Below are 25,801 nucleotides of genomic sequence, written 5' to 3'. Positions count from 1 at the left end.
AGGGAGAAACCAGGGAGGTTTACGAAGACGTGCTGCCGGTCGAAACCCTGCGAAAGTTCGTCGAGCGAGCCAAGATGTACTCTCCCCGCCTACCGACGGAGCTGATATCCGAGGTGTCGGAGTACTATGTGGAGGCGCGGACTCACGAACGCCTAGAGACCGAGTTCAACAACCAGAACTCCTACACCACGCCCAGAACGCTGTTTGCCGTGCTGCGCCTATCTCAGGCACTGGCCCGCCTGCAGTGCTGCGACGAGGTGAGCCGATCGCACGTCGCTGAGGCTTTCAGGATGGTGGACGTGTGCAAGGCCTGCATCAAGGATAGCCGTACCCAACCACGGAGCGACTGGAGGGCGGACATTCTAGATGTACTGCGCGAGAAGGACAGGCGGCTGGCGAACCGCCTAGGAGATGAGTGGTCTGGCTGGATGTTGCTGACTGAAGTTGAACACGCAGTTATTGGGCAGCGTGGGTTCGCAAGTCATCAACTGAAGGCTGCTGTGCAGGAGTACGTAGACTTCGGACTTCTGCGTTATTCCAGGAGGAGGACCAAGATTGCGTTCGCAGAGAGGTGGGAGGCTGAGTCCGAAACCGACTAGTCTAGTTCCGAGGTGTTGTCCATCAACTTCCGAATCATAACGTAGTAGGGTACGACCGCCTTGTAAAAAAGTTGCCTGTATGCAATGCTTCGGTAGCGAGTGACGAACCACAGAATCACCGTATTCGCCATGGCTACGATGACAAACGCCGGTTGCCGCGAATTCTCTGGCATGCAGAAGCTGATCGCCACCGCGAAAAAATAGCCGTAGACGTGGCACCGCAATCGTCGGTAGTTCCCGGTGCTTGGTAGCTATGTTGGGAAAGCTTGTCGCTCACCATAACTTCGAACAGCAGATGGATCCAGAGATACTCAACAAGAGGCGCGTTGACCACATGAATCGGGGCGTCAGTCTTGAGGGTGCGCACGAGAATCAGACGAATGGTACCAAGCACATACGAAGTCCACCAGTAAATCGTGCCGTGGTTGGATACCCACCGAACTCGATGTGCCAAGCACACCACTGTAAGATGGCCGATGCTCATCACCAAGGAGATACACCACAAAGCGCTGACCCATATATGGTCGTGCCCTTTGGCGCCAACGGTGTTGGACAAGTGTATTGTGAAAGCCACATTGAACTGGAGGTTCAAGGAAATGATGGGTACCACTAGCATCCAGAGTTTGGAGTGCTGGATGTGAGCGAGTACGATGTAGCGAAGGTGGTGAGTGGCCCAGTGCCCGTAGAGGGTCTCAACGGTGTTATCCAAAAAGCGGTGGAGGAATTTCGCGCAGGGCGGCATCTCGCACAAGGGGAAGCTCACGGGAGGTCGACGCAAGTAGCGGCAGTGCCGGTCGCAGAACTGCAGCGCTCTCCTAACTCGCGTTCGCCACTTCGTGGTAGCCCAAGCATTGGTAGAGAAAACCTTCATCACCGTGTTGCGACGCGATCGGGTCGACGGCGGTCGAACGTCCCTATGTGCATACAGCGGTCTGGTCGACGGCGACACCTCAGTTAAGACGCCGAAAGGGCGAGACACCTGGGATGGCATGCAGTCCGAACAGGCGGCGTTCGTGGAGACGATGCCGTTGTTGAGAGTATAGCCGTGGTTGGGAGTATTGAAGCTGAGCCAGGAGGCGGACATGTGCCGCATCAGTCTCTCGCAGCGTGCTACCGGAATGTCCTCCTCCATGCGCTGAATAGGGTCATACCCGTCGGTGGCGATCAGCGGCTGCGTAAGCACCAAGGCCGCCAGGTGCTCCAGTTCTCTGTCAGCTATCCATATGGCTACTGAACCCGCGATGTGTATAGCCGCGGACGTCAACTGCAAGGCGGTGGCCAAAGGCGGAATCGTGTTGCCGTCGGAGACACGAATCTGTGTCGAGACGACGAAGGTTACGATGAACACGGAGGCAATTGCGAGGACCACGACCACCTCGAATCCTGACGCAAAAAAGAAAGCCGTAAGGTACAAGTGACTGGGTTCTGTCTTTGATAAATCAGAAGCTCACCGAAAATGACGTTGTCAGAGGTGATGGCGTTCCCCCCCGAGACAGCTAACACACAGAAATAAACCAGGAACGCCGCGTCGGCTTTGTGGCGCAGGATCGCTGTGATCGAGCACAGCAGACATGACATGGAGACAACGTAGTAGTTTACTCGACTCGGACTCGTGCCAGCGTTGTAAGAGTTGAGTAGCATCCACATTACCTGAACGAACGAGCACAGAGCCATGACATGCTGCGCGTCGTGGTGCAGGCAATGCTTTGCCCCCATCTGATTGGGAGGGGCCCTGTATTGCAAATTGTGACGTGTTTTTTCACATTTTTCAATGGGCATCCCAGACGACTACTTCGTTAACCGCGATAAGATACCAGACATTTTCGTGTGTCCGCGCTGCGGTCTTGTGACCGACGAACCTGTACAGACGGCTTGCGATTGCCTTTATTGCGCGACTTGCGCACCTGCAGAGGGGGAACCATGTCTCGGGTGCGGAACGGAGGTTAGGCGAAAGCCCATCGATGGAGGGCTGTTGAAAATCTGGTGGGCTGTGCGAGTGAAGTGCGTCTTCCACGTTGGTGGCATCTGCGATTGGGAGGGACCCATCATCGACATGAATGTCCACTTGAAGAACGTTCAGGAGCACTTCTCATGGACGGAATCGAAAATAAAGGACTACGAGGCGAAAATCCGGGAACTGGAATGTATCGTGGAGTCCCTAAGGGGAACAGTCTCTAGCACTGCCGAAACCAGCCCCATTCGCCTGTGTCGGGATGTCAGCAACAATGAAGCAGCGTAAATGTTTTTCAACTGTTAGAATTTTCTTTCATTCAACAGTCGGTGCGAAAGCTGCACAGTACCTCCTAGCTCGTAATACTGAATGGGAGAAGCGCGAGAATTACAGCAAATCTATCCGTCTTCGAAAGGAGAAGTGATTCTACGAGCGCCACTTGCACGACTGTTCTGCATTCTCATTTGTGCTTCAAGCTACACGTTATCTAAGCATCCCCTAAAACGATATTCGACGGTGGTCCTTTGTCCAGTCCATCCTGGGGGAGAGATGTTGCATCCTGGGGGAGAGATGTTGTCCCTCGAACCGGACCCCTAAAAACTTAACACCACAGATTTCGAGTGATCACCAAATGCAGACGGTAGATTCAATACATTTAAGGCAATAGCGTTCAATAATCGTTTTGTCTTCTTATCTTTACCTCGGCGTGACGAGACGAACCTAGTACCTATAGAGTTTCATGGGTGAACGTCTTCATTGAACGTAGTACCTATTCACAATCGGAAGCACGACAGAGCGCTCCTTTCCGAGACAGACGCCGTCCACAAGTCCCGACTTGCTCAACTTGGAGAGCGACACCGGAAGTCGCAACAGCTCGTAAATCAGGTAGACGACGTGAAGCACGCGGTAGTGCACGCGCGACTTCAGCCCGCGGCGCGTCTTTAGGCGTGCGAGCTTCTCTTTCAGCTTGTCGAACTTCCGGCAAACCAGAGACAAGACACGGTCTGTGTGCATGTTCCCAGTTACTCACTCTTACGCAAAGACTTCTTGTCTAGCCATAGCTGACACCTACCCCCAGTTTGGGACTCCTGATGCAGGTCGTCCTGCCTGGCTGCAACCTCTGCCATGAGAACTCAGAGCTCTTGCTCACGGCGCCTGGCCTCCTCCAGCTCCCGCACGACAGCAGCGCAGCGCTTCTCCAAGTCAGAGTGCGCCGCCAGAAAGTGACGAACCTCATTAGAATGGGCAGTGTATTGAGCGGCGACCACGCGAACGGCGTTCTGCAGTTGGCGCGCGACCGAGGCGTCATTGCAATGGCTTTCAGAAGGCGAAACATTCGGTGGCTCGTCTACTCCAACACCCACATCGGTAACCATCGGAAGTCTTTGCGGTAGGAGAGGCGACTCCGCCGGCGGCACCGCACCGCACAGGCGAAAGACGAGATCCTGCGCAGACTCCAACTGCGTGCTCAAGTGGGCGCTCTCCTCCCGCAAACTACGCGCGGTCCAATCACTTACAAGAGGGGTTCGAAGGTCACTGAACGTGGACTCTAGACGGGCATCTACTCGGTTCACTTCCGCCCAAGCCAGCTCAGTTTGCGACAGACTCCGGCGCATGTCGTTAAGAACGCCCTCATGTTTAGCCCCCAACATCTCCTGCTGCTGCTTCGCCTCCCTCAGACTCAATCGCAAGGACTCGCAGGTCTGTTGTAGTGCGCCAAGTTGCTCTTGAAAGCCGTCTCTTTCCGATGCCGTCCTCTGGTGCTTTTTATAGAGTCGTTTGTACTCCTTTACGATGGGGCGCAGCATCTCGACGGCCTCCTGGCGTCCGATATCCCCACTGTACTCACGGGGAAAGATATCCTCCATGAGAGTCCGAGCGTGTCGTTGATGCAGTTGTACGGCCTCACCTCATCGGTCTCGTTAAAGCGATAGTGCACCCACGTGAGGCCTCCTCTAATGCCTGAGAACATCTTCCAGGTGTAAGTCACGCGTCGTCGTCGCCAGAAAGCGAAAATCAGCTGCACCGCGTCTGACATGCGCGCCACACGATCTTCGCCCACTTGGGCGGAGCTACGGCGACGTAGCTGGATGGTGCTGGTCCACAGGCCGATAGACAGCGGCAGCTCAAACAGAGGCAGCATGTGATGCAGTAGTTCGAGCTCTCCAGCAGCCAAATCGTGCGTGTCCAACTTGATGTTCACCAGGGCGGCATCCGCCACTTCGTCGAACTTCATGGTTTCAGGGTATGTGATGAGTAAGTGCTCCTGGTGAGGAGGCTGCGGATTCTTCATGACTCTAAGGTAGACCGTTGATGACTGCAAAAACTCCGCAACGGTTGAGCCGCTGACCTGAGAGCTGTCCGTCGTGGTGGTGCCAGGGCGGTCGCCTCTTCGGATGCGCGACGAGTGCAGGCCCACATACAGCGACGACAATTCAGGCGTCATCGGCGGAGGCAAGGAGGAAATGAATCTGTCCTCCGATGAGGCGTCTGTGGTTGACACGACAGGGGTTTCTTTGTGCATAAACTGATTTTCTTCTAAAACACCGGCTAATCTCGACGCTACTTAAGAGTCTGATCATATATTGACGCTCTTCGCTTATGAATCACTGCTCATCTTAACACGCTTGTTCACCTCCACTTCTACGGTACATCGGCGGAACATCAGTAGGAAAGCCACATGGTAGTCCGACCGGCCGCCTGTGATGTCCATGCTCTTCCAGGGCATGGAGGACACGGTGTCGTCGTCGAACTTCACCCACTCTTCAGCGTTGGCGGTGGCCTTTAAGTCTGCCCGGCGCCAGCCGACGTAATGGCCGCTGTCAGCTGACCGGCCTACGTGAGTGACGGAAGAGAGTAACTCGTACCGCCCGGTGGCGCATGTTATTGTAGCACAGGGAGTGGAACAGGTTTCGTCCTCCTCTGGCTTGGCGGCCGCTTCCCGATCCATCAGCTCAGTGAGAAAGTCCCTCCCAGGTTGAATCTGCTGTTTCAGGGAGTCTGAGCAGTGCTCGTATAAGTCCAAGTTCTGGTTGAACAATACTTTCTGAATGTGAATTAACCCGCAGGCCTCACCCTCGTGATTTTCGCTCGCGTCGCCTCGGTGCGAGCCAACTCGTGCGCCTTCTTCCATTCAAAGCGGACGAAATGGACCACCAGATACTCCGGCAACGAGTGGAGCGCAGACGTCTTGACGAAATCCGTATCATGGCCAAGCGATTGTGAGTGTTTATGCAGCGTCTCACTCAATGCGCCGCGTATTCCTTGGTACAGATCGTCAATCGGAGGCCCCTGGCCTACATCCTTCACGATGTGGATGGGTAGCTTACGCATGTGCTCCACAGTGGTAACGGGAGCTTCTCCAGCCGGGTCGACACATGTCATAACGCACTCCACATCAAAGCCGAAGAGGTCGTCGACGACTTCAGCTCCGACATGAGCGCCGGGGATCTGCTGCGATTCCCCAATGGGCAGTTGCAACTGCTCGGTTGAGGAGAGTATGCAAGACAAGCACTCCTCCGCGTCTTGCTGCATGAACCCCATTCCGGAAGCCGCCTTTCGAGCGAACTGTGGGAAACGTCTTCGCAGAGCGTCCACGGCGAGAGACGGGATGATCGCCTTATCAGAGGTCTCCAACTGCCGCATGGCTGTCATGATGGACGTCGCGAGGAATCGGTCCGGATTAACAGTGTTGGGCCCGATGCTGATGGACTTCAGTTGCTCCACGAACCTCGGAGCTGCCGCTAGGAACTGCAGGACGCTGTTCAAGTAGCAGGTCACACCCAGATTCGTGATCCCAACTGGCAGAGGGGCGTCGTCCTTCGTCTTCAACAGTTTGTTTCTCTCTTCCACCGTCAGGTCTTCCAGAAAGACCGTTTTGGTGTCAGGTGCCTTCACCTCGTCAACAGCGCCAACCACCATTACCACCTGGTTCTCCTTCAATTTTGTCTTGCTTAGATCAGCGTTGTCCTTCAGAACGCCCCCGAGAAGGACTTTTTGTCTGGCTGGCGGAACGCCAGTCAGCTCTTGAATCGTAGCCTTGAAGTCGGAAACAGGCCGGCTGGTGTCGACCTCGACGCCTTTAAATACCTTGCCTCCCCATTTAAGGACCACTGCGTCGAGGCTACAAAAAAGACCTCACCAGTCACCATTTCGCTATTTTGAAGGAGAATTGAAGTAGGATTGGGTCGCATCATGGTCGCCCGTCACCTGCATTGGCTGCAGCTTACCAGGAAAGATCACAAGAGGCGCCCCCAGCCCATGAACATGGTAATCACACACACCACTCACATATTGTTTGGGGGACCCTAGTGCCATGTCCACGTAATGGTCAAAGCGACACAAGACGCGGTGTACGGAAGCCCAACTGGTCCAGAGCTGCCTGAGCGGCTTCGTCTCCGACCATATCATGACAGAGGTATTTACTCCGAGTTCGCTGTAGTCGTGAGCCACAAGCGCTGAGGACACCACGCCGAGCGTGTATGGCCGGCACATGGCCTGCACGTTGCCCAATATGAAGCAGTCGACGTCTAAGTACACACACAGCGATTGACCAAAGATTGCAGCGTGGGCTTCCACGGCCGGAGAGAAACAGTAAGCCTTGTTCCACCAACCAGGGATTCCCGGGGGCACCAGGAGGTGCGCCACGTTTGGGGAGAGGCCGGCAGAGTCGTCAGTGAGACACAAGCACGAGAAGTGGCCGCATTGGGGCTGCGCCAGGCAGTCCACGCATCTAAAGGTTCTCCGGAGGGCCCGGTAATGCGCGTTCACGTACTCCACGTCGTATTTGGGTCCGACTCTCACAAAAATGAACAGGACGTGGGAAAATCTGACAGGCAACGGGCTTTGGGGAATCAGCGGCATTTCAAAACCTGGGTGGTCCTCGCGTATACGGGCGAGCACCAGCAGGTCTGCCTCCTGACTCCGTCCGTGCCGTCGTAGTAGCGACGTATAATTCCCGACGATCTCTCGATCATAGAAACCGTCGTTCAGAAGATCCGCCAGGAGAGACTCAGCCTCACTCAGCCTACCACCCATGATGAGCGCTGACGCAAGAAGGCTACGCGAAGACTTGGTGGTTAGTGCCCGCAGCGAGGCCTCCGCCGTCAAGATGTCGCCCTGCTGGATTAGCACTCTGGCCAGGCCAACGCGGTATTGGGGCAGGTCCCAGAGGTCCACAGCCTTCCGCAAGTGATGCTCAGCTTTGTCGAGTCGGTCGCTGGCGAAGAAGAGTGTCCCTAACTGAGCGTGGTCGGCGGCTTTAGACCACAGCGCCAGCCTTTCCTCCATAATGGTGAAATTCCGTGTGCTGCATCGTGACCCCGACGACTATGTGCCCTCTGCGCGTGGAGAGATGGCCAAGCACGTCTCTAACCCCAGCCCGGTGCTACACCCGTTCGAGAGAGCGCGGGAATACCAGCGGGCGCTCATAGGCACCAAAATGGACCGTATGTTTGCCAAGCCTCTTCACGCCGTACTGGAGGGGCACACAGACGCCATACTTTGTGTGAGACGCTGCCGTACGCGGGTGTCGGAGTGCTTTACCGTCGGTGCAGATGGAGATCTCCGGCAGTGGAATCTCGGCAACAAAACGTGCGTCCGAGCAATTAATGCTCATGAGGGATTCGCACGCAGTCTCTGTGTGACAGAAGACGATCAGTTTGTGTTCACTGTCGGAGACGACAAGAAGATCAAGCAGTGGCTGATTCCTGAGAGCTTGGCCCCCGAGGACATGACCACTGAGGAGCTGGACGACAGAGGCCACCACGTTGATCTGAAGGCGACTCATGTGGACGACGTACTCACCCGGAGCATTACTCCAACTGCAACATACCTCTCTACAGATGCCATCAGCACCGTTGACCACCACCATACCGAACCTCTGCTGTTGTCTGCTGGTGATACCGTACAAATCTGGAACACCTCGCGGGGTGCTCCCCTCCATAAGTGGACCTGGGGGTACAGCAGCTTCACTGCCTGCCGGTTCAATCCAGCCGAGACGTCGCTTTTCGCCGCGGGTACCGGCGACAACGCCTTCGTTCTATATGACCTTCGAGAGGCCTCACCGCTGAAGAAGGTGGTGCTGAACAACAAGGTGAACGCTCTCGCCTGGAACCCCTACAACCCGCTTTGTCTAACGGTGGCCAACGAGGACTCCAACCTGTACACCTATGACGCGCGTCGGCTGGACGACCCTCTGCACATCCATCGCGACATGACCAACGCCGTGACTGACGTCGATTTCTCACCTACCGGACGGGAGTTCGCGGCATCGAGTTTCGATTGTACTGTGAGGATATGGAAGTCCAACTTCACCCGAAGCAGGGAAATATATCACACGAAGCGCATGCAATAGTAAGTCCCCTGACCACGCTACTCTCTTCATGATTCCCCAGCGCCAACTCCTGTCAGTTTACTTCCGATTCGCGGTTTGTGCTTTCCGCGTCATCTGATTTTTGTTTGAGAATTTGGAAGGCCAACGCTTCTGAGAAGCTGGGTCCCAAGACACTTCAAGAAAAGCAGGCGATCAGCTACCGCCGTGCTCTGTCCACGAAGTACAAAGACCTGCCAGAGATTCGTAGGATTCGTAACAAGAGGACGGCTCCAGTGTGGGTAAAGAACGCCAAGACCTCCCGAGATCACAAGTTGGAATCCGTTCAGAGAAAGGAGCACAACCTCACAGTGGCGACCGGCACAAAACTGAAGAGCCAGAAGCAACGGGTCACAAGACGGGTAGATGATTAGCATCGTTCGAATACTGTGTAAAGACTCTTGAGAGAAGTGATCTTCTGAATGTGACAATCGGCTTCTGGTATTTTCTCGTGAAGAAGAATGGGGCTCACGACCAGCCGCAGCACTGATTCGTAGTCCTCGTCCCAGTGAGAAAAGAAGTCGGCTAGGACGGTGGCTACGGCACCCACATTGGGACCCAGATCGCCCACCCGTTGCATCAGCTCTGGCAAATGCTGCACTCGTGGGAAGTAATTCCCCAGAGGCCTCGGCAGGGCTGAGAGGGTCTCATCGCGAATGCATATTCCCATGGAAGATTGCAGAGCTTCCGCCATTCCAACTAGAGACGGAATGGAAGCTTCACTCACAAGCAGGTGTAGAGGGACTGTGGGTTCTAACTGGAGCACTGGAAGACGTCCCTCCCTGCATAGGAGCGACCTGCGCAGCACGGCTTTGAATGCGCGTCGAACGTTGACGAGTACTAGATCGGAGTCGGCTTGGTACGCCGCACGGTCAGGGTCCACAGCCCCGACTAGGACGAGTGTAGACAGGGACGTCACAGTCTCAGCAGGGTCAGCAAGATCAGCAATAGAGCCGTGTGTGACCTCAGACAAGCGATCCTTCAGATTGGGCATAGGCAGCATCCACGGGTGGTCCTCCGTAACCGGCAGGGAAGTTTGCGAGGGGTCAGTGCGAACACGCTGAGGGCGCTGCGGGCGCCCGACGTTCTCGTCACGCAAGGGCTGCGCATGAAAAACGCGTTCCTGTTTCATGAGGGGCTCCGACAACCCCTCTGCCACCTGCTTGACGATAAAGTCGTCGTCAATGAAACGCACAGTCCTCTTCATGGGATGGAAGTTCACATCAACGGCTTCTGGAGGAATACGCAGGCTGAGCAGCACCCAGGGCTTGATTCCCTTCTGTAGCACACGCGAATACACCTCCAGGACGGCACGTTTCAAGGCGGAGTGCTCAACGAGGCGATCGTTGATGAACAACAAAAAGGCGCTCACACCGCGCACGTTGTAACTACTGGACGTCAGGGCGCCCCAGACGTCAACAGGCGGTCGATGGGAGTCACGGGGGACACTCTGCTGGAACTCAAACAGGTGTTGGCTGGCAGGCTTGCCCCAGAGAGTGGACACCACGGCGAGCAGCTTCTCGAATCGGGTTCCGGAGCTCGGTCGTGTCGCCAGGTCGCACACCACATCTGCTTGCCTAAGAGACAGATGCCCTACTTCGAGCCCCGCCACTCCTGTGTTCCGCTCGACTGAGCAGGAGCGCAACATCCAAGTTGTTAGCCGCGTACGCAGCCACCATCGAGGATATACGCTGGTACTCTTCCGAAGGCGGCGATAACGTGGCGCGGCGTGTCGGGAGGTTGTGGAAGAGGTCCTCGACCACGATGGTGGTGCCGGTTGGCCCAGGTACCGACTTGGCCGGCCCTACTGGCTGCCCGTCCATATACAGCTGCTGCAGACGGCTGGTTACAGCCGCGGTTTTTGTGGACACGGTGACTCTAGCCACGTAGGATACGGACGATAAAGCCTCTCCACGGAAGCCAAACGAAGTTACGCTTTGCAGATCCTCAAAGGACCGCAGTTTAGATGTTGTGAACCTCTCGCACAGGATTCTCATGTCGTCTGCGTGGATACCACCTCCGTCGTCCTCGATTGAGATATGGCGTCCGCCGTTGGCAACTGTGATGCGTACGCAACGAGCCCCAGCGTCGAGGCTGTTTTCCAAAAGCTCCTTTACTGCATTCACTGGCCTTTCTACGACTTCACCGGCCGCAATGCGGCTGATTGTCAAGTCATTGGCGTCACAGCACACTCACATGCTCGTCTAGCCGGAGTAATCGGTTCATTTTGAAATATGAGGTATCTTTTTGTGCCTGTAGGGCTCGACATGGCTCCAAAACGGCTCCAGTTACTGCAGAAAAGGCTAGAGCGGAGCGGAAATAAGGTCAAGGTGAGCGTCGGCGGCTCCTTGGGATCAGCGCTTGCCCTGCACCTCCCAAGATCCCACACGCGTGGGCAAACTCATCCAGAAAGCGGACATCCTTGTGGTATCGGGAGACCGTACGGCGCTACTGTCGCGGGCGTTGAGGCACTGCCTCGGAGAAGCCTTCGCGACGCTAGAGACCGCGCCTGGCCGATTCGTGCCTGTCGATAATCTGGAGTCCAAAGACATCAGAGAAGAGCTTTTTGCACTGCAGGACGAGGAGGTGAATAAGAGCAATACACATACGAGGAAGTGCTTCGGGGTCTACGGCACCAACGAGACTCCACCCTGCACATTTTTACAAGGGAGGAGGCCTACCGCACAGCAGCTGCGCGTGTACCAGTGGGAGGTGGCCGAGTTATTAACACACAGACGACGCCATAAATTCGCGTTCATGAGGAAGGATTCTGAGCCTGCGGGGGATGCGGCAGATAACAACTTGCTGATAGAGACCTTCCAGCGGCTAGAGCGCTCCTACACAAGCATGGGGGAGCACTGGCGTAGCTTTGCAGCCCAAAAAGCGGTCCGAGTTTTGAAATCTCTGCCTTACACAATAACTACAGAAGGGCAAGTAGACTCGCTGCCAGGTGTAGGCGCCAGGTCCAGGGACAAGATGAAGGAGCTGCTCGCGACGAATGCGTGTCAGCGCCTCACTATCGAGAATGACGAGAAAGTAGCCACGACGGCTGAATTAGCCTCGGTGTGGGGGTTGGGCCTCGCCAAGGCAGACGATCTGTTCCGACAGGGGGTGCGATCTCTGGACGAACTCAGAGCTCGGCAAGATGACCTCCTCAATGACAAGCAGCGGTACTGTCTGGAGCACCACGTGGAGCTAAGCCTGAAGATGTCTCGAACTGAAGTGGAGGAAATCTTCGCAGAGGTGCAGGCCTCGGTGCATGAGCTGTTTACGAACGAGACAGCCGCCTGGACGGGCTGTACGGTGAAGAGCGTCGCCTGCGGTTCCTTCCGCCGGGGACGGGAATCGTCCGGTGACGTTGACGTTTTGATGACTTGCTTGGACAAGGGGGAGCTCGGAGACGAGTTGCATCGCCTGGTTAACCACCTCAAAACGCGCGACTTCGTGTGTTTCTCCCTCACCAGCAGCGACCACACCAGCTCACACGGATCGCAGTCCTGGATGGGTGTGGTCCGCCACCGCGGGCATCTGCGCCGCATGGACATAAAAGCCTACCCACAAAACCAGTGGGCCTTCGCCCTTTTGCACTTCACCGGCTCAGCAATTTTCAACCGAAGCCTGCGTCTGTACGCCAGGCACATGAATCTCAGTCTGTCGGATCACGGGTTGTGTCCGGTCTTGCGAAGGGGCGGAGAGAAGACGGCCACAGGGCAGCCGTTCGCCTGCAGGAGCGAGGCGGAGATCTTCGAGTGTCTGGGGGTGCCATACAGAGAGGCTCCAGAACGCGATCTTGTGCAGCAGAAACGGGGCCGCATCGAGGTCACTGACGTTGGCTAGTTTTCATGCGCAATGCTCCATTGAACGTTTTGTATTTCTCTTCCGCGTTTGCTGCAGAGAGCGACCTGTCTTCCGATGATACAAAAGGAATCCACTGGTGTCGAGAGAAGCAGCTGAGCTTCGGCCTTTCCGACCAACATCAATTTCGAACCTTGAATCTGGACACGATGCCGCGTGAGCCAGCAGTCATCGGTGAGTAGATATGCTGTGGCATTGTCGCCGTCAAGCGCTACGTGCAGCTTGGCTCCCGATCGCCGAACGATGCTCAGGACGTCAGGGAGGCGCAGTCTCAACGCCGGGTCGTCGGTGGAAGGCAGGGCCAGGAGAGCGTACGCAAGGCAACGCCCAGTGACCCCGATGACCCCACGGCCAAGTAGAGCGCAGCGCTCAAAGGAGGTCGGAGTCGCAGCCACGAGCAGGTTGGCCGAGTACAGCGCCAGATAGTATGCACCTCCCTCCGCGTAGTGGACGAGAACGCCTTCGGTCATTTCAAAGCGCGCTAATTCAGTGACGCCCCCCCCTGGTGGCACTCGTGGCACGCTGCCTTCCACGTAGGCGCATACGTCCTGCAACAACGCCTCCCCGCAACGGCGCGGCGCCTCGCCTGCCTCCAGTAGCTCACGGATGTGACTAAGCACCGTGTGCGCAAGCATGCTGATTTCCCATTTCGAACAATATTTTGCCATATGGAAGGGACGGATGTTTCAACGGAGAGCAGCGTGAGGGCTCCCGACGTGCTAGACGATATGCACGTGGACGTGCGCGTGGGCCAAAGATGGAACTGGAGGCAGTTCTGCTCGTTCGTTGGGTCGTCTGGCCTGGTAGTTGTCGCCTACCTCGATCCGGGCAACCTGGAGTCCGACCTGCAGATCGGTGCACTTTCAACGCCAGATGCACCAAACGCTGCACATAAGTTCTTGTGGGTCCTTTTGTTGGCCACCTTCTGTGGATGGATTCTACAGGGCATGTCAGTGCATACAGGCATCTACTCTGGCACCGATCTGTGTTCGCTAACGCGAATCCGCTACCCCCGCTGGGTATCGGTCACCATGTGGCTCGTGGTGGAGATTGCAATTTTGAGCGCGGATATCCAAGCTCTGATAGGTACTGGAATGGGCATCAACGGTTTAACAGGTATCCCGCTTGGAAAGTCTACTGCGATCGGTTTCGTTCTGACCTTCGCAGTTTTTTGTACAAAAGTCGGCATCAAACCCCTGGAATGGATCTTCTTCTGCTTACTGCTTGCTACTGGAAGCATCTTCATTTCGGCTGCTGTTGTCTCGCGGCCTGACGTGGGAGACGTCATTCTTGGTTCGGTGCTGCCCGTGCTTCCTCGACGGAATGTGTTTCAAGCCATAGGACTGATGGGATCCCTGCTAATGCCACATACAATTCTGGTGCAGTCTGCCCTTGTTAACAGCCGTCACTACCTCTCTGAGTGCCCGTTCGAACAGACCCGCCAGCGTTCAGTGGTGGCCTCGTATGTCAACGCTGAGAATGCTTTTGGACTGACGTGCTCCTTCCTCGTGAACGCAGCAGTCCTTCTCGTGTTCTCGGCAGCCGCCGCAAAGACGTCGCAGGAACATGGTGGGTAGCCTGCCTCCATCCAACGCAGACTGGTCTCTCAGTAACGCCGGCCTCGCTCTGGAGGCGCTCCTGGGGCCCCATGCCTACCCTATATGGGCCATTGGCCTGATGGCCTCCGGCATGAACGCGTCTATCGCTGGCTGCTTTGCAGGTCAGCTAATTATGAATGGATTCCTCGACATCCGCGTGTCTCCCCGCGTCCGCATGATGGGCAGCCGCCTTGTCACGATCGTGCCTGTTGGGCTGGCGATCGCATTCCTATCCCAGCAGGACATGGACATATTTCTGTCAGTAGCCAATGCAATGCAGGCTGTTCTTCTTCCTTATGTTTTGGTTGTGCTTGGGAAGGTGCTCTTGGAGGAGCCCTCACTGTATTTGTATCGCATGTCCCGCTTCAAGGGCTCGATATTGACGGCTTTCACTCTGGCTATTGTCATAGGCAACATTGTAATGCTGTACAACGAGCTTGACAGCATATATATGGTGCTGTTTTTTGCAATCTTCTACTCCTGGTCGCTGCTCTTCCTCAGATTGCACCCCTTCTCCAAACGACGCATGTCCTCTGTTTCACTGGGACTTCATGATAAATTGCTGCCGTGACCGGGAAAATCAATTATGGAGAACGCCAAGGATGATTCCAGAATCCACCGGATGAGTCGGCTATTTGATGACAGCATTCCGGTGCACGAAAGCGAAGTAAAGCTGGTGTCCCGCACTGTAACGATAGCGATTGACGTGCCCTTGTCCAATTTCCGGTGTTTTGGTTGTTTGGAGACCGCCGCTCTAGTGGGCACGTGTGGCTGTTACTCGTGCAGAGCGTGTTTGGAGAAAAAGTTTTTGGACCGCAGAAGTCTGCGGACTGGATTGGTATAGATCGTGGTGTATGGTAACTTAGAGTGCCGGGCAGTGTGCCGTTTGCAAGTCCAGCGTGAAGATTATGGACTTGGATTGCCTTGACAACGAGGGTTTGAAACCTGCGCGCGACGCACTGGAAAAACTTATGGACTGGGAGTCGCTTCTTCCAGTTCTGAGTGACAAAAGGCGGCTGCAGGGGAACACCCGCGTAGGCTGAATCTTGGGTTCGACACCAGAGACAACATGACGAGAAGCTGAAGCGAATGGTGAATCGGCGGTGCCTAGGTCTACAGCAAAGGCTCCAGATGTCCATGCGACAGAGTTCACGACCGCCAGGACTGTCTGCCGCGAACGCTGCCTCTCAGAGGCTGCACACGTTGAGTCAGGGGCGACCTCCACCCATACGAAGCGTACTTGCGAGCAATTCAACTGCACAGTCAACAAACCACAAAAAGTGGAAACTCAAGACACCTAGTTGGGCTCGTCGCGAGCCTATTTCACACTAGGAAGGCCAGTCCAAGAGGCCACCGCATGCAGAGCTTGTCCTTCTACATGGCGCATCAGAGGCTCCTTCTCCGGTCCCCACCACCTGTCAATCAGTCTTTGCCTTTCTATATTTTTCTTGACGTTGATGGAGAGACAGTCCACCAGACCCCGCAGCCTGACGGCTGCGCTTTCAATCGACTTCAGCTTCCGAGTGGAGGCGAAGGCCGCCCGAACACTTTGCTGCTGTGGACCTTCATGTCGTAAGCAACTTCGTAGTAATTGGGGATGGCACTGGGCGATAGCTGTACACCACAAAGAGCCTGTCTTGGACTTGGATCCATGCAGCAAACCCGAACAGATTCTGAACAGAAGAATTGCATGTGGGGGCTTCAGACGCTTAACGGTTCGATTGACTTGCTGCCGAGGTAGGGCCTCTTCTATCAGGTCCAATACTAACTGGGTCACGTGCCTGCCCATGCTCTTACGTTGAAGTCCTTCGAGGATAGCGCCTGCGCCAAAGGCACTGCCAGCTCGGCCATATTCGGGAATATGCTGGACTCAATCAGTCGGCAGTGGCTTGGACTTTTCGGCTGCCACTTGGACTCGGAGGTGTACCTGAAACAGCTGGACTATCTGAAGAGCCAAGCGGTGTACGCCGCGCGACGGCGAGGCGAGAAGGCGGAGGTGACGGGACCGGCCACCAGCGAGCGGAAAACTTTCCAGGATGTGGTGTTTGAGAACTACCGGGCCTACGGCGTATCGTTCGCCTTTGACAGAGACGTCGCTCGGGCCAGCAAGCCCTCCTTCAGACTTGGCGCTGTGCACTTCTACACAACGTCGACATCGGAGCGGGACCCCTGGCTGGGTTGTGAGGCGCCCCTGCCGTTCGGTGTCACATTGGACATGAAGGCGGTGGATTTGGTGCGTAAGTTCGGCGAACCAACGAGCAAGGGCGGCGGCGGCGTACTGCCTATAACGCTGGTGTGGCATGACGTTTACAAGACTTTGGGACTTCAGTGTGAGTTCCTCAGTGGGAACTGGGACATGCCTGGGAACCCACTGCGCGAAGCATGCTTCTTTGTCCAGCACCAGGAAGTTCAGACATGGTTACCTGGGAAAAGTCTAGTGGAAACGACGAGGACGCAGTTGCTACTGGAGTAAAAAGGGGGATATAGATCTGCATGCACCGAACGTGAGGCTCTCCTCAATCCAAACTCCAGGATGAACGAACAAAGAGCTAAGCTGTTCGGTCACGCCACGCCAACTCAGGATGACACTTTTATGCGCAGCGCGGCGCAACTCGAGGAGGCTAACGACGAGACGGTGCGACAGCTCTCAGAAAAGGTCGATGACCTCAAATCAGTGAGCTCCGCGGCGCGATCAAACTTAGTTGTCCTACGGGATAAAGAAAGAAACTGAAGCGTCTAATAGCATGCTGAGCACCATGGCTTCCACTTTTGGCGACGCTCTGTTCAAGATCGCAGGCACGCTCAGGAACGTGGACGCCATCTTGGGAAGGTCTGTGTGCTGTGGACCCATCTGGTTGACTGTGATGTTCGCGGTGTCGTTTTTGCTGCTTCTATATTTTGTGGCATCGTAAATTCGCTGAGTAATCGGTCATGGAGGACAACCGACTCGTGCAGGAAGCAATGTCGTTGTTACACCCACCGATAACATGCGCTCAGGCTGACAAGGCAGCCCAAACGGTGCTAATACGCCACAATGTGCCTTCCTATTCTGAACGTGCATGGGACCTGAAGACCCAGGTCATGAAGATCGCCAAGGAAGCTACGAAGAGCGTAGCAGCGAACGTATCCGACTGGTAGGAGCCAGGAGACTCACTAATCAGTCGCGCCTCCTTGAGGTACTACCAGAAAAGCCTGGCATCTCGGTCCTTTTCATATTGGATTGGCAAGTGCCGAGCCTACGCTGGAATCCGAACCCTCGGTCACCAGATGCCGAAGACCCACACTAGGTGGCTGCTACTGTATCTTCGTGGTACCTTCTTGCTGAGGCGTCGCCCAGCGTCAGCTTTCAGGAGATGGAAGGTCGCCACAGCAAGGCTAGCTGCGGTTCGCACCCTGGCCAAAGGACAGCTGTCAATGCAGTTTAGCCGTTGGTTTATCCGCTACCAAGAACGTGGCCTCCTGTACCACGTTGGGGTGCTGAGACGACGTTTCAACCAATGGAACCTGGCTCAAACAAAGGCCAAACAGAAACAAGAGCGCGCGACTTGCGTTATGAATCGTCTGCGTGAGCACCCCGCAGCCATTGTCCCGCTTATGGAGCTCGCCAGCCCGTCAATCAGATGCCAACTAGTACAGGCATTGGTGGAGGTTTGGCGAAGCATCCGACAGGAGGCTGGCTATTGTCTGAAGGTTGACGCCCTCTTCGAGAACCTGCTGGGCGAGTACGTGGACGAGGCATCCCCTCTGGAAAACCATACCAAATCGTTCTTGCATGACTTCCTGATGGAAATGGTGTTGGACGAACTGCTGCCTCGTACTCCTGGGCACAAGACTAATTTCTTCCGGCTGGTCATGGCTATGGCACCTGCAGCTCGACTGGAGGTGTCTGTCCGCTGGGAAGTGTTCCTGCCTCATTTGCAGTCGTATGTGAACCACAGAGGCAAGGAGCTTCTGATAACTTACTTTTCCACATGGAAAGCAGCTACAGCGAACAGCCACGTGGTCCTGACCAGGAGCTGCCTTCGATTAGCTTTTGCGACGTGGTTGAAGCTGTCGCGACTGAAGGACGCTTTCGTGTGGTACCAAGACATGGTGCAAGCAGACTCGGTGCGTGCAGCCTTTCTGGCTTGGAAGAGCCGGACCCAGTACAGATGCCGCTGTCACCTCCACGAGGCAGAAGTAAGGACACGTGAGGACTCCAGATTGAGGGCGCAGGGCTTCTTACTCTGGACGAGGCTTCTGCGTTCGACGAGAGGTCTAGCGCTGTTCGGACATGCGTTGTCGCCAGTGGTGGCCCGCTGGCAGCAGACGCTCACGCTGACTGCATTCTCATATTTGATCAAACGATCAAGTGCGGGGCGGCTGCAGGCGCTGCTCACAAAGACTGTTCCAATCATGCATCTAAGACGGGCCTGCAGCCATTGGCTTTCAACTGCAATGCAACGACGCAACGTCGACTTCGGAGCTCGGCGCGTCGCTCGTCTCCGTAACAGGCGCCAAGGTGAAGCATTCCGCGCCCTTAAGAGTGTACCGAGGCGTCAACAGTTGCCTTCGTTGTACGACTTCCAGGCCGACAGCTACAGTCGCCACGTGAACCTCTCGCTCCTGAAGCGGTGCTTCGAGGCATGGCTGGTGCAGGGCGGCCGTCTTTTCCGTCTGGCCCGTCTGACACGCCAGATCTGGTTGAGGGCGAAGTGGAGCATCTGGCGGCGTTGTTGCCGGTTGCAGTCCCGTACGGCTCAGATGAAACGCGAGCGGCGGCCTAAGGCGTTTCTACGAGCAGTGGATGTGGGAGGACCTTCGCAACGCGCCCTTCTTCTCCGCCTGTTTGTAGCCTGGCGACGCGCTGCCCTGTTACACGCTGGTTCGCGGCGGCAGACCGAGATGGCACGAGCGCACTTCCGTCGTCGGCGGCTGCGGCGCTGCTTCAGTACATGGAGGGTGTTTACGCAGAGGCTCAGGTTGCATGGTCTGTCCGCCGAGGTCATTCGTCGGCAGTACCGGCAATCCATACAACATGGGGCCTACTTCATGTGGAGAACATTGACTGCGAGGCTTAGTCATTTGAAAGCGCAGTATGAAGTGATCATTCTGAGAAGGTCGCGCACCAATTTCCTTTGGTGGCGACTGGTGCTCTACCGTCGGCTCAAGCAGCACGCAGCGGAGCAGTGCCTGACCAACCGCTGGCAGCTACGGAGCATGAGGTACATGTGGCGGCACTGGACGCGGTCGTGGCGTGCTCAAGTCGAGTGCGAGTGTCCATTTGGGAGCTCCTGGTCGCTGTCGATTGTGTTTTTGACCTGGAGGCGGCTGGCTTTGTCCAAAGTCCGCAGGAAGGCCTCCCTGACCCTAGGGGTATATTTGCTTACTCTGAGTATGGCAAGACGTTTCTTTGTCGCTTTCCGACAGAGTCAGGCGGTTAATAAACGACTCGCGGATGTTGCAGCTGTCAACCTGACACGGATACTGGCCTCTGCGTTCGCCCATTGGAAAATGATGCGGGCCCTTCTGTTCGCAGAACGACGCGCCAATCTTGTCATGGACCGTATGGGAGTGTTCAAGGCGCTCGTAGTTCTGACGGAGTGGGCATGCTCCCGCGCCCGCGGCAATTCGGTCGAGACAGCCGTGAAGGAGAGGTCGAATCTGCAACTCCAACTGAAGGCGTTTCACCTTTGGTACATGGTAACGGCGGATATGAAGTCTACGCTTTTAAGAGACACTAACGCTTTCGGAGCTCTCGTAGAATACGACATCTCCCGAGCGGCTGCCTTTGTAGGCCGAGTGCTGGCGATTGACAGTGACGACGTGGTTCCGATGGTGGTGGAGTCCCATGGTACCTTCACGACCAGACTTCTGCAAGCTGTCCACAGTCGATTTCGCAAATGCGACGCTGTGGAGCTCATCAGTATCCTATTCGAGATCCATGGCACATTGAAGCATGTATGGAAGAAAATGACTCTCGCGGTGCAGCAGCGCCAAGCGCGAGTCCGAGCTTGCTGCACGGAACTTAAGGAGCGAGGTCGAACACGCGGGATTGGATCGTGCTTTGTCGTATGGCTGGATGCATCCCGAGAGCGACAGGCGATGACTACGCTGTCCAAAGATCTCCATATTCAGTTTCTCCGGCATGGGGCTTTCAATTGCTGGAGAAGACTCTTGGCCGCATCACGTATCGCCAAGACACTCCGCAGGTCGGCACTCCGTGAAGGTTGGCTGACCTTAGTGGCCAGACAACACTGGCCCGCAGTAATTGCGGCAGTGGATTCTCGTATCTCGCGAGCGATGGTACGCGAGTCTTGGGTTGAATGGAGAATACGCCCCATTGCGCTGGACACCAAGCCGATGTTCTTGCACTGGAAAAGGCGGAGCTTCGTTTTGAGGCAATGGGTTCGCAAGGTATATAATGACGGTCTGAAGCGACGAGCGCTCATCCTATGGAGGCGGGCCTTCATGGCGAGTGTAGCACTCAAAGCGGTGTGTAAACCGAAGATGAGGGCCCTGTTCTGTGCGTGGCTCACACTCGTCCGGTTTCATCGGAAATATCGCACGCTCTACGCGAAGGCGCGAGAGGTGCGCCAGCGTTCACGCGTACGGACAGCTACCAAGGCGTTTCGCGCTTGGATGAGGCACCTGCGGCGCAAGGACCTGGTCGTCGTCCAGTGTAGAGCCTACGTCATGCTGTACAGCCTCCGAGACCGGTTCACACTATGGTGGAAACGGTCACGACAGCCTAAGGCTGCCCGTGCCATTCGCCGCATTCTGACCGTAGCAGTAAGGTCTCACACCATAGAGGCCATGCGTATTGCTATGGGCGTCAGACTCATGAAGCGCATACGCAGTACCCTGCGTAACGTTCAAACTCGACAGGCGTTCACCACGCTGAAGGCCAGGGCGCATACACTATCGGCAGTGTCGCGTGGCACACGAGATATGGTCAGATGTTCGGTCGCCTCGCTTCTTCTGCAGATCAAGACTACTAGGACCGACCTTCTATCTTGCATGAGACGATGGGCACTCGCAAAGGTGGCAGGCCAGCGCGTAGGCGTTCGGGCTGCCTTCAGCGACTGGGCTGGCGAGCTTGCCGAACGTCGGATGTTCTACCGACGAGAGGAGGTCCTGCGTCAGCTTTCTCTGGCGCTGATGGCCTTCGCCAGCTGGAGAGGACAAATGCGGCGCATGCCCAAGTTGCTGATCCAACAAAGGAAGTGGGCATCAGGCTGTGCACACACAGGTACTACGAACGATGGGCAGCTGCTCTGTACCAAGCGAAACTGGTTGAGTTCGCCGGGCATGAGTACCGTCGACGTCGAAGCGTGGAGCTGCTGACAGCTTTGGTGTCAAATTGCCAGCGCCTCCGGCAGCGACGAATTGTGACGTTGTACGCCGAATCTCGCTTCGACCTTAGCCAGCTGCAGCTCACCCAGGCGTTCTTCGATAGGTGGAGGCGCCGGCGAAGCCAGAAGCAGAATACTAAACTTCAACTGGTTCTTTTGGCACGGGAAAGCAAGGCACGGCTGGTTTCAAAAGTGTTTGTCAGCTGGCTTCACACTATCCAACACACATAGTCTTTCTCACTGGCTTCACACTATCCAACAGACATACTCTTTGTCACTGGCTTCACACTATCCAACAGACGTAGTCTTTGTCACTGGTTTCACACTATCCAACGGACCTAGTCTTTGTCACTGGTTTCACACTACCCAACGGACCTAGTCTTTGTCTTTGTCACTGGTTTCACACTATCCAACAGACAGAGTCTTTGTCACTAAAGACACAACAGCTTAGGGTACACAACCAGAACCTTGGGAAGCAACCACCGAGCCAGGGCAGAGGTAGGTACTCGCGCGGCCAGCGCGTAGCTCGGCCTTCAGCTGGTCAGCGGTTCCGAAGCCACCAACGCGGTTTCCAACATCTTGGCAGCAGGTACCCCTCTCCGTGTGGCGCTGTCGCAGCAGCTTCGTCTCGAACTGGTCAGCTAGGTCGCTGCAGGACTCCGAGATCCACCAGGAGTTGTACATAAAGCATCCAGTGCCGGTGTCGAATCCGGGGATCACCTCATCGTCGGGTCCGCAAAAGTCAGGAACGGTACTAACGGGCCGGTATTTGTTGGGCACGCGGATACTGCTACCCCAGCCCTCGTAAGCCGCGTTGAGCAGATCCCATTCTCGGTCGCCCGACCCCTCCCAGAACATAAGTCCAGCGAATCCCATGGACTTGGCGTACTGAGCCTTGATTTTGATTGACTCTTCATCATCGTAAGAGATGAAGAACCTTCCTGGATGCTTGCAGTCCGCCGAAGTACACAGGGCTGAGGCGTTGCCATGCTCGGTGGCCAGGCAGCAGACCTTGTCGTCCCGCTCCCCTAGCAGGTATGGTACCTGCGCCACATCGTCCCAGTAACGCTTCACTCCAGGGTTATTGAGGTACTTATTTTTGATATCCCAGAAGTCCATAGCTCCGTATCCGACCCCAGCAGCGTCAGTTATGGACCCCGGCCCATAGATGGCCTCACCAGACCCCGGAACGGACGCGTAGAGCCCCGGGAGCCCTGGCTTCACCTCGGTGGTGCTGGCACCAGTCCATGATCGGCCATAGGCGCCCATTCCAAACACGATCTTGTGTTCCAGCGCTCCATACTTGGCTTTGCACTTGTCGTTCCAGTGGCCAATCATAACGTCCATCGACTCCTTGACGCTAAATTTAGGAATCATCGCGGGATTCGCGGGGTCTGACGTCATCGGTGCATTGTGACCCGTTATGTTGGACCAAGCCCCGTAAAAATCGTAGGACATGGTGAACACGTACTTCAGATCGTTGAGGACGTCGCAGAAGTCAGTGGTGGCGAACTCCTTGTCTAGGAGATCGGGGTTCATGCCGAGGGCGGCGGAATGGTACTTGTCTGGCATCTTCGTTTTGAGCACCTTGAGGAATTCAGCCCACAGCTTTGTGTCTTCGTGCACGTCCGTCAAGGGCCGCTCACTGCCCGAGTCAGTATACTTGCCCGGGTACTCCCAATCAATGTCGATACCACTGAAGAACCCGTACTTGCTTTGTGTAACGCGAATTGACTCGGCTAGTTTCTCTCTCTTCTCAGGAGTCTTCAGGCAAGAGTGGAAATGGCTCGAGAGCGTCCAGCCTCCGATGGACATTAGGATCTCATATTCAGGATGCGCCACGCACAGGGAGTTGATGTGGCCGCGATTACCAGAGCAACCCTTCCAGTCCCAAGAAGCTTGGTAGTCGTTAGCACCATGGATCTGGTTGACGATGCCACCCCACGACGCCCCCTTTTTGAAGTCTGCTCCTTCGTCTGTGGACACGCATGTACATTCTGCAGTCACCTCAAAAAAGGCGTAGAGCATGCCTGAAGCTTTCCCTGCAGGCATCCACCAGGCATTGTAGTCGCGGGTCCACAGTCCCCAGGCTGGGAAGTAGTGGAAAACCTTCGGATCGCCTCCACCACCTCCCCCTCCGCCGCCTCGAGTTGTCGTGGCCCTGGTCGTGGCTCTTGTCGTGGTTCTGCTCGTGGTTGTCATTGGTATGGTGGTTCTCGTCGTCATTCGTGTGGTGGTGGTCGTTCCGCCTCCGCCGGACCCACCTGTGAGGCCACAGTCAGTTCCGCTGGCTAACGCTGTAGCCAGTGCGTCAGAGCACGAAGCCGCAGTCGCAACAATCTGGTCACAATAATCCTTCCATCCAGGAGCCGACGCCCAGGTAAATGATGCGGTCCCGAATTTGATATCGCCTCGCTGCTCACAAGTCGGTACCACTCCGCCAATTAGAATTCCACAATCTGCCTGGCTGTTCATGGATGTCGCCTTCGCCGCCTCACAAGAAGCGGCACCAGCAATGGTGTAGTCGCACCAGACCTTCCATTCCGGTATTTGAATCCATGCAAACTTGTTGCCTGCCAATGTGCAGGCAGGCCCTTGCTGGCACGATGCAGCGAACGTGGCAGTTACTAAGATACTCCCGAGGGTAAGGGACATGATATTCGGGTATTGCTACTTGGGTATTCTTTGTGGATACAATTCCGCAACAAAATTACATTACCATTGAACATGCGCTGCTTGCGCTTGCATAGTTGCAGGGAGTGGAACTGGTATCAGGGGAGACAACAGGGGAGTTGGCAGCATCGCGGTGGGGATGATTGGGCACGCAGCGACCGGCCATGGCTGAACACATTCCTGGCAAGGAGCTGAACAGCAGGAGTTGCAAGAGTCGCAACTGCAGCACCACTGGCACTCGCCCCAGCCAGAGCCCGGCGGAGTAACCACTACCGACGGCTTCTGGGCGTCCAAAAGTTTGTTGTTCATGTCCGAAAGGCGTCTGGCCAGCGACTGCAGCTCGGCACGGAGGAATTCAGACTTCCCGTTAGAGGACGGGGCCGACCGCCTCGACCGTTTGTTTCTATCCTGCGCATCGAACGCCCCGCGAAGATAGGCTACCTCCGCTTTGGTGGCATGCTCTGCGTCGCGGACTTTCTCGAGTTGCCGCTGCTGGTCATCCAGCTCTCGTTGGAGCCGTTCGTTGGCGTCGGCCAGCCTCTCAGCGTCTGGAGTGGGCTTTTCCTCGAGTTCGCGGACGCGATGGCTCAGTGCCGCCACGCGACCGCCTTTTGTCGTGCGGGACCTCTCAGCCTTGGCGGATGCAGCAGATTTGCTGACGATGAGAGAAGCAGCCGACATTGGAACGGAACGGGCTTCGTCAACCGATAGCAGAGCCCTGCCTCCATGTTCAAATACATCCTTCAAGTAATCCCGAATCACTGGTGCATCGCCGGGATTCCGGGCAAACTGGGCTCTAATCTCGTAACGTCGGCCGCGCTCATCCTGGTACGGGAACGTGAACTCCGTTTGGTTCCCCTCTTCGGTTACGGTCCAATAATCCCTCCCTGAAAACGTACTCACCAAGCGGGGTACCATGTGGAAGTCGACTCCTTGAAACCGGCAGGAAACGGGCGCGTTTTCAGCGGCGGCCTGTGGAAGGGCCACATTGTACAAAGGATCCGCCTCACGACCCATTTGAGATGGGGGCTGTAGTGCCTGCGTGGCAGCCAGCAGGCGAAACACTGCTCGGCCTAAACGCTTTTTCGGGTTAGAGACGTCTAATCGCGAAGACATGTCCGAATTTCAGCTTTTATTCGGATTCAATTGACAGTGGCTCGAGCGTAGTGTACGGATCTACGCAGTAGGGGGAGCTACGTTTGCCACACACAAGACAAATATCTAATTTCGTTATATGCTTCGCGTTCAAGATCCAAAACCTACAAGCACCAGTCAAATGCTCTTCGGATCTGCAGTTGCTGCAGTTTCAGGGTCTTCTGCTGTTGCATCCAAACCAACTTCGTCGGAGTCCAATCTGTCAGTAAGCAGTGTTAAGAAAAGCCAACTCTCGACAGCAGGCTTATCTGGAGTCCTGCAGAGCC

At 55.8% G+C, this 25,801-nt stretch overlaps 15 protein-coding genes across 28 annotated transcripts; 9 read left to right on the top strand and 6 right to left on the bottom strand.

Annotated features, from left to right (window-relative positions):
• Positions 1-74: 74 nt before the first annotated feature.
• Positions 75-599, top strand: KVP18_002665 (uncharacterized protein; the record flags this gene model as incomplete). The annotated part of the gene is made up of 1 exon (XM_067953736.1): positions 75-599. One exon carries the CDS (start codon positions 75-77, stop codon positions 597-599), a length of 525 nt encoding a protein of 174 aa, XP_067809847.1.
• A 133-nt stretch (positions 600-732) lies between these two features.
• On the bottom strand, positions 733-2,315 carry KVP18_002681 (uncharacterized protein; the record flags this gene model as incomplete). 2 transcript variants are annotated; one of them, XM_067953772.1, is made up of 2 exons in its annotated part: positions 733-2,024; positions 2,051-2,315. In XM_067953772.1, the coding sequence occupies 2 exons, from the start codon at positions 2,313-2,315 to the stop codon at positions 733-735; spliced, it is 1,557 nt and encodes a 518-aa protein (XP_067809880.1). The 2 variants fall into 2 exon arrangements, with proteins under 2 accessions (XP_067809880.1, XP_067809881.1); XM_067953773.1 differs by having other exon boundaries at positions 733-2,028; positions 2,061-2,315.
• Positions 2,316-2,370: 55 nt separating this feature from the next.
• Positions 2,371-2,838, top strand: KVP18_002671 (uncharacterized protein; the record flags this gene model as incomplete). The annotated part of the gene is made up of 1 exon (XM_067953750.1): positions 2,371-2,838. The coding sequence occupies one exon, from the start codon at positions 2,371-2,373 to the stop codon at positions 2,836-2,838; it is 468 nt and encodes a 155-aa protein (XP_067809861.1).
• A 465-nt stretch (positions 2,839-3,303) lies between these two features.
• On the bottom strand, positions 3,304-5,074 carry KVP18_002674 (uncharacterized protein; the record flags this gene model as incomplete). Of its 3 annotated transcripts, XM_067953759.1 has the most annotated exons (4): positions 3,304-3,554; positions 3,581-3,670; positions 3,701-4,370; positions 4,400-5,074. In XM_067953759.1, the coding sequence occupies 4 exons, from the start codon at positions 5,072-5,074 to the stop codon at positions 3,304-3,306; spliced, it is 1,686 nt and encodes a 561-aa protein (XP_067809867.1).
• Positions 5,075-5,149: 75 nt separating this feature from the next.
• Positions 5,150-7,839, bottom strand: KVP18_002682 (uncharacterized protein; the record flags this gene model as incomplete). Of its 3 annotated transcripts, none has more annotated exons than XM_067953776.1 (3): positions 5,150-5,596; positions 5,626-6,662; positions 6,780-7,839. In XM_067953776.1, 3 exons carry the CDS (start codon positions 7,837-7,839, stop codon positions 5,150-5,152), a joined length of 2,544 nt encoding a protein of 847 aa, XP_067809884.1. The 3 variants fall into 3 exon arrangements, with proteins under 3 accessions (XP_067809884.1, XP_067809882.1, XP_067809883.1); XM_067953774.1 differs by lacking the exon at positions 6,780-7,839 and adding an exon at positions 6,692-6,701; XM_067953775.1 differs by lacking the exons at positions 5,150-5,596; positions 5,626-6,662 and having other exon boundaries at positions 6,706-7,839.
• A 1-nt stretch (position 7,840) lies between these two features.
• KVP18_002685 (uncharacterized protein) lies at positions 7,841-9,294 on the top strand (the record flags this gene model as incomplete). 2 transcript variants are annotated; one of them, XM_067953781.1, is made up of 2 exons in its annotated part: positions 7,841-8,904; positions 8,946-9,294. In XM_067953781.1, 2 exons carry the CDS (start codon positions 7,841-7,843, stop codon positions 9,292-9,294), a joined length of 1,413 nt encoding a protein of 470 aa, XP_067809888.1. The 2 variants fall into 2 exon arrangements, with proteins under 2 accessions (XP_067809888.1, XP_067809889.1); XM_067953782.1 differs by lacking the exon at positions 8,946-9,294 and having other exon boundaries at positions 7,904-8,905.
• On the bottom strand, positions 9,291-10,917 carry KVP18_005179 (uncharacterized protein; the record flags this gene model as incomplete). Its single annotated transcript, XM_067949560.1, has 2 exons — positions 9,291-10,489; positions 10,518-10,917. 2 exons carry the CDS (start codon positions 10,915-10,917, stop codon positions 9,291-9,293), a joined length of 1,599 nt encoding a protein of 532 aa, XP_067809894.1.
• Positions 10,918-11,154: 237 nt separating this feature from the next.
• On the top strand, positions 11,155-12,757 carry KVP18_002668 (uncharacterized protein; the record flags this gene model as incomplete). Of its 2 annotated transcripts, XM_067953744.1 has the most annotated exons (3): positions 11,155-11,250; positions 11,279-11,625; positions 11,656-12,757. In XM_067953744.1, 3 exons carry the CDS (start codon positions 11,155-11,157, stop codon positions 12,755-12,757), a joined length of 1,545 nt encoding a protein of 514 aa, XP_067809855.1. The 2 variants fall into 2 exon arrangements, with proteins under 2 accessions (XP_067809855.1, XP_067809856.1); XM_067953745.1 differs by lacking the exons at positions 11,155-11,250; positions 11,279-11,625 and having other exon boundaries at positions 11,678-12,757.
• Positions 12,758-13,443: 686 nt separating this feature from the next.
• Positions 13,444-14,944, top strand: KVP18_002667 (uncharacterized protein; the record flags this gene model as incomplete). Of its 3 annotated transcripts, XM_067953741.1 has the most annotated exons (2): positions 13,444-14,344; positions 14,373-14,944. In XM_067953741.1, 2 exons carry the CDS (start codon positions 13,444-13,446, stop codon positions 14,942-14,944), a joined length of 1,473 nt encoding a protein of 490 aa, XP_067809852.1. The 3 variants fall into 3 exon arrangements, with proteins under 3 accessions (XP_067809852.1, XP_067809854.1, XP_067809853.1); XM_067953743.1 differs by lacking the exon at positions 14,373-14,944 and having other exon boundaries at positions 13,444-14,352; XM_067953742.1 differs by lacking the exon at positions 13,444-14,344 and having other exon boundaries at positions 14,453-14,944.
• A 15-nt stretch (positions 14,945-14,959) lies between these two features.
• On the top strand, positions 14,960-15,217 carry KVP18_002677 (uncharacterized protein; the record flags this gene model as incomplete). The annotated part of the gene is made up of 1 exon (XM_067953767.1): positions 14,960-15,217. One exon carries the CDS (start codon positions 14,960-14,962, stop codon positions 15,215-15,217), a length of 258 nt encoding a protein of 85 aa, XP_067809875.1.
• A 1,017-nt stretch (positions 15,218-16,234) lies between these two features.
• Positions 16,235-16,846, top strand: KVP18_002662 (uncharacterized protein; the record flags this gene model as incomplete). The annotated part of the gene is made up of 1 exon (XM_067953731.1): positions 16,235-16,846. The coding sequence occupies one exon, from the start codon at positions 16,235-16,237 to the stop codon at positions 16,844-16,846; it is 612 nt and encodes a 203-aa protein (XP_067809844.1).
• Positions 16,847-16,906: 60 nt separating this feature from the next.
• Positions 16,907-17,285, top strand: KVP18_002680 (uncharacterized protein; the record flags this gene model as incomplete). 2 transcript variants are annotated; one of them, XM_067953770.1, is made up of 2 exons in its annotated part: positions 16,907-17,047; positions 17,076-17,285. In XM_067953770.1, 2 exons carry the CDS (start codon positions 16,907-16,909, stop codon positions 17,283-17,285), a joined length of 351 nt encoding a protein of 116 aa, XP_067809878.1. The 2 variants fall into 2 exon arrangements, with proteins under 2 accessions (XP_067809878.1, XP_067809879.1); XM_067953771.1 differs by having other exon boundaries at positions 16,907-17,104.
• A 19-nt stretch (positions 17,286-17,304) lies between these two features.
• Positions 17,305-21,938, top strand: KVP18_002673 (uncharacterized protein; the record flags this gene model as incomplete). Of its 3 annotated transcripts, XM_067953754.1 has the most annotated exons (3): positions 17,305-17,507; positions 17,535-21,578; positions 21,605-21,938. In XM_067953754.1, 3 exons carry the CDS (start codon positions 17,305-17,307, stop codon positions 21,936-21,938), a joined length of 4,581 nt encoding a protein of 1,526 aa, XP_067809865.1. The 3 variants fall into 3 exon arrangements, with proteins under 3 accessions (XP_067809865.1, XP_067809866.1, XP_067809864.1); XM_067953755.1 differs by lacking the exons at positions 17,535-21,578; positions 21,605-21,938 and having other exon boundaries at positions 17,305-17,511; XM_067953753.1 differs by lacking the exon at positions 17,305-17,507 and having other exon boundaries at positions 17,788-21,699.
• Positions 21,939-22,154: 216 nt separating this feature from the next.
• On the bottom strand, positions 22,155-24,362 carry KVP18_002672 (uncharacterized protein; the record flags this gene model as incomplete). 2 transcript variants are annotated; one of them, XM_067953752.1, is made up of 1 exon in its annotated part: positions 22,155-24,362. In XM_067953752.1, one exon carries the CDS (start codon positions 24,360-24,362, stop codon positions 22,155-22,157), a length of 2,208 nt encoding a protein of 735 aa, XP_067809863.1. The 2 variants fall into 2 exon arrangements, with proteins under 2 accessions (XP_067809863.1, XP_067809862.1); XM_067953751.1 differs by having other exon boundaries at positions 22,155-23,735.
• Positions 24,363-24,422: 60 nt separating this feature from the next.
• Positions 24,423-25,496, bottom strand: KVP18_002664 (uncharacterized protein; the record flags this gene model as incomplete). Its single annotated transcript, XM_067953735.1, has 1 exon — positions 24,423-25,496. The coding sequence occupies one exon, from the start codon at positions 25,494-25,496 to the stop codon at positions 24,423-24,425; it is 1,074 nt and encodes a 357-aa protein (XP_067809846.1).
• Between the last annotated feature and the right edge of the window lie 305 nt (positions 25,497-25,801).

This window comes from the organism of the source record quoted next, assembly GCF_019968955.1.
Source record: "MAG: Porospora cf. gigantea A chromosome Unknown PgA_NODE_31_length_63540_cov_307.727_1-52000, whole genome shotgun sequence".
Lineage (NCBI taxonomy): Eukaryota > Apicomplexa > Conoidasida > Eugregarinorida > Porosporidae > Porospora > Porospora cf. gigantea A.
The sequence above is the reverse complement of the archived record's forward strand: the minus strand, read 5'-3'. Positions and strand labels throughout refer to the sequence as shown.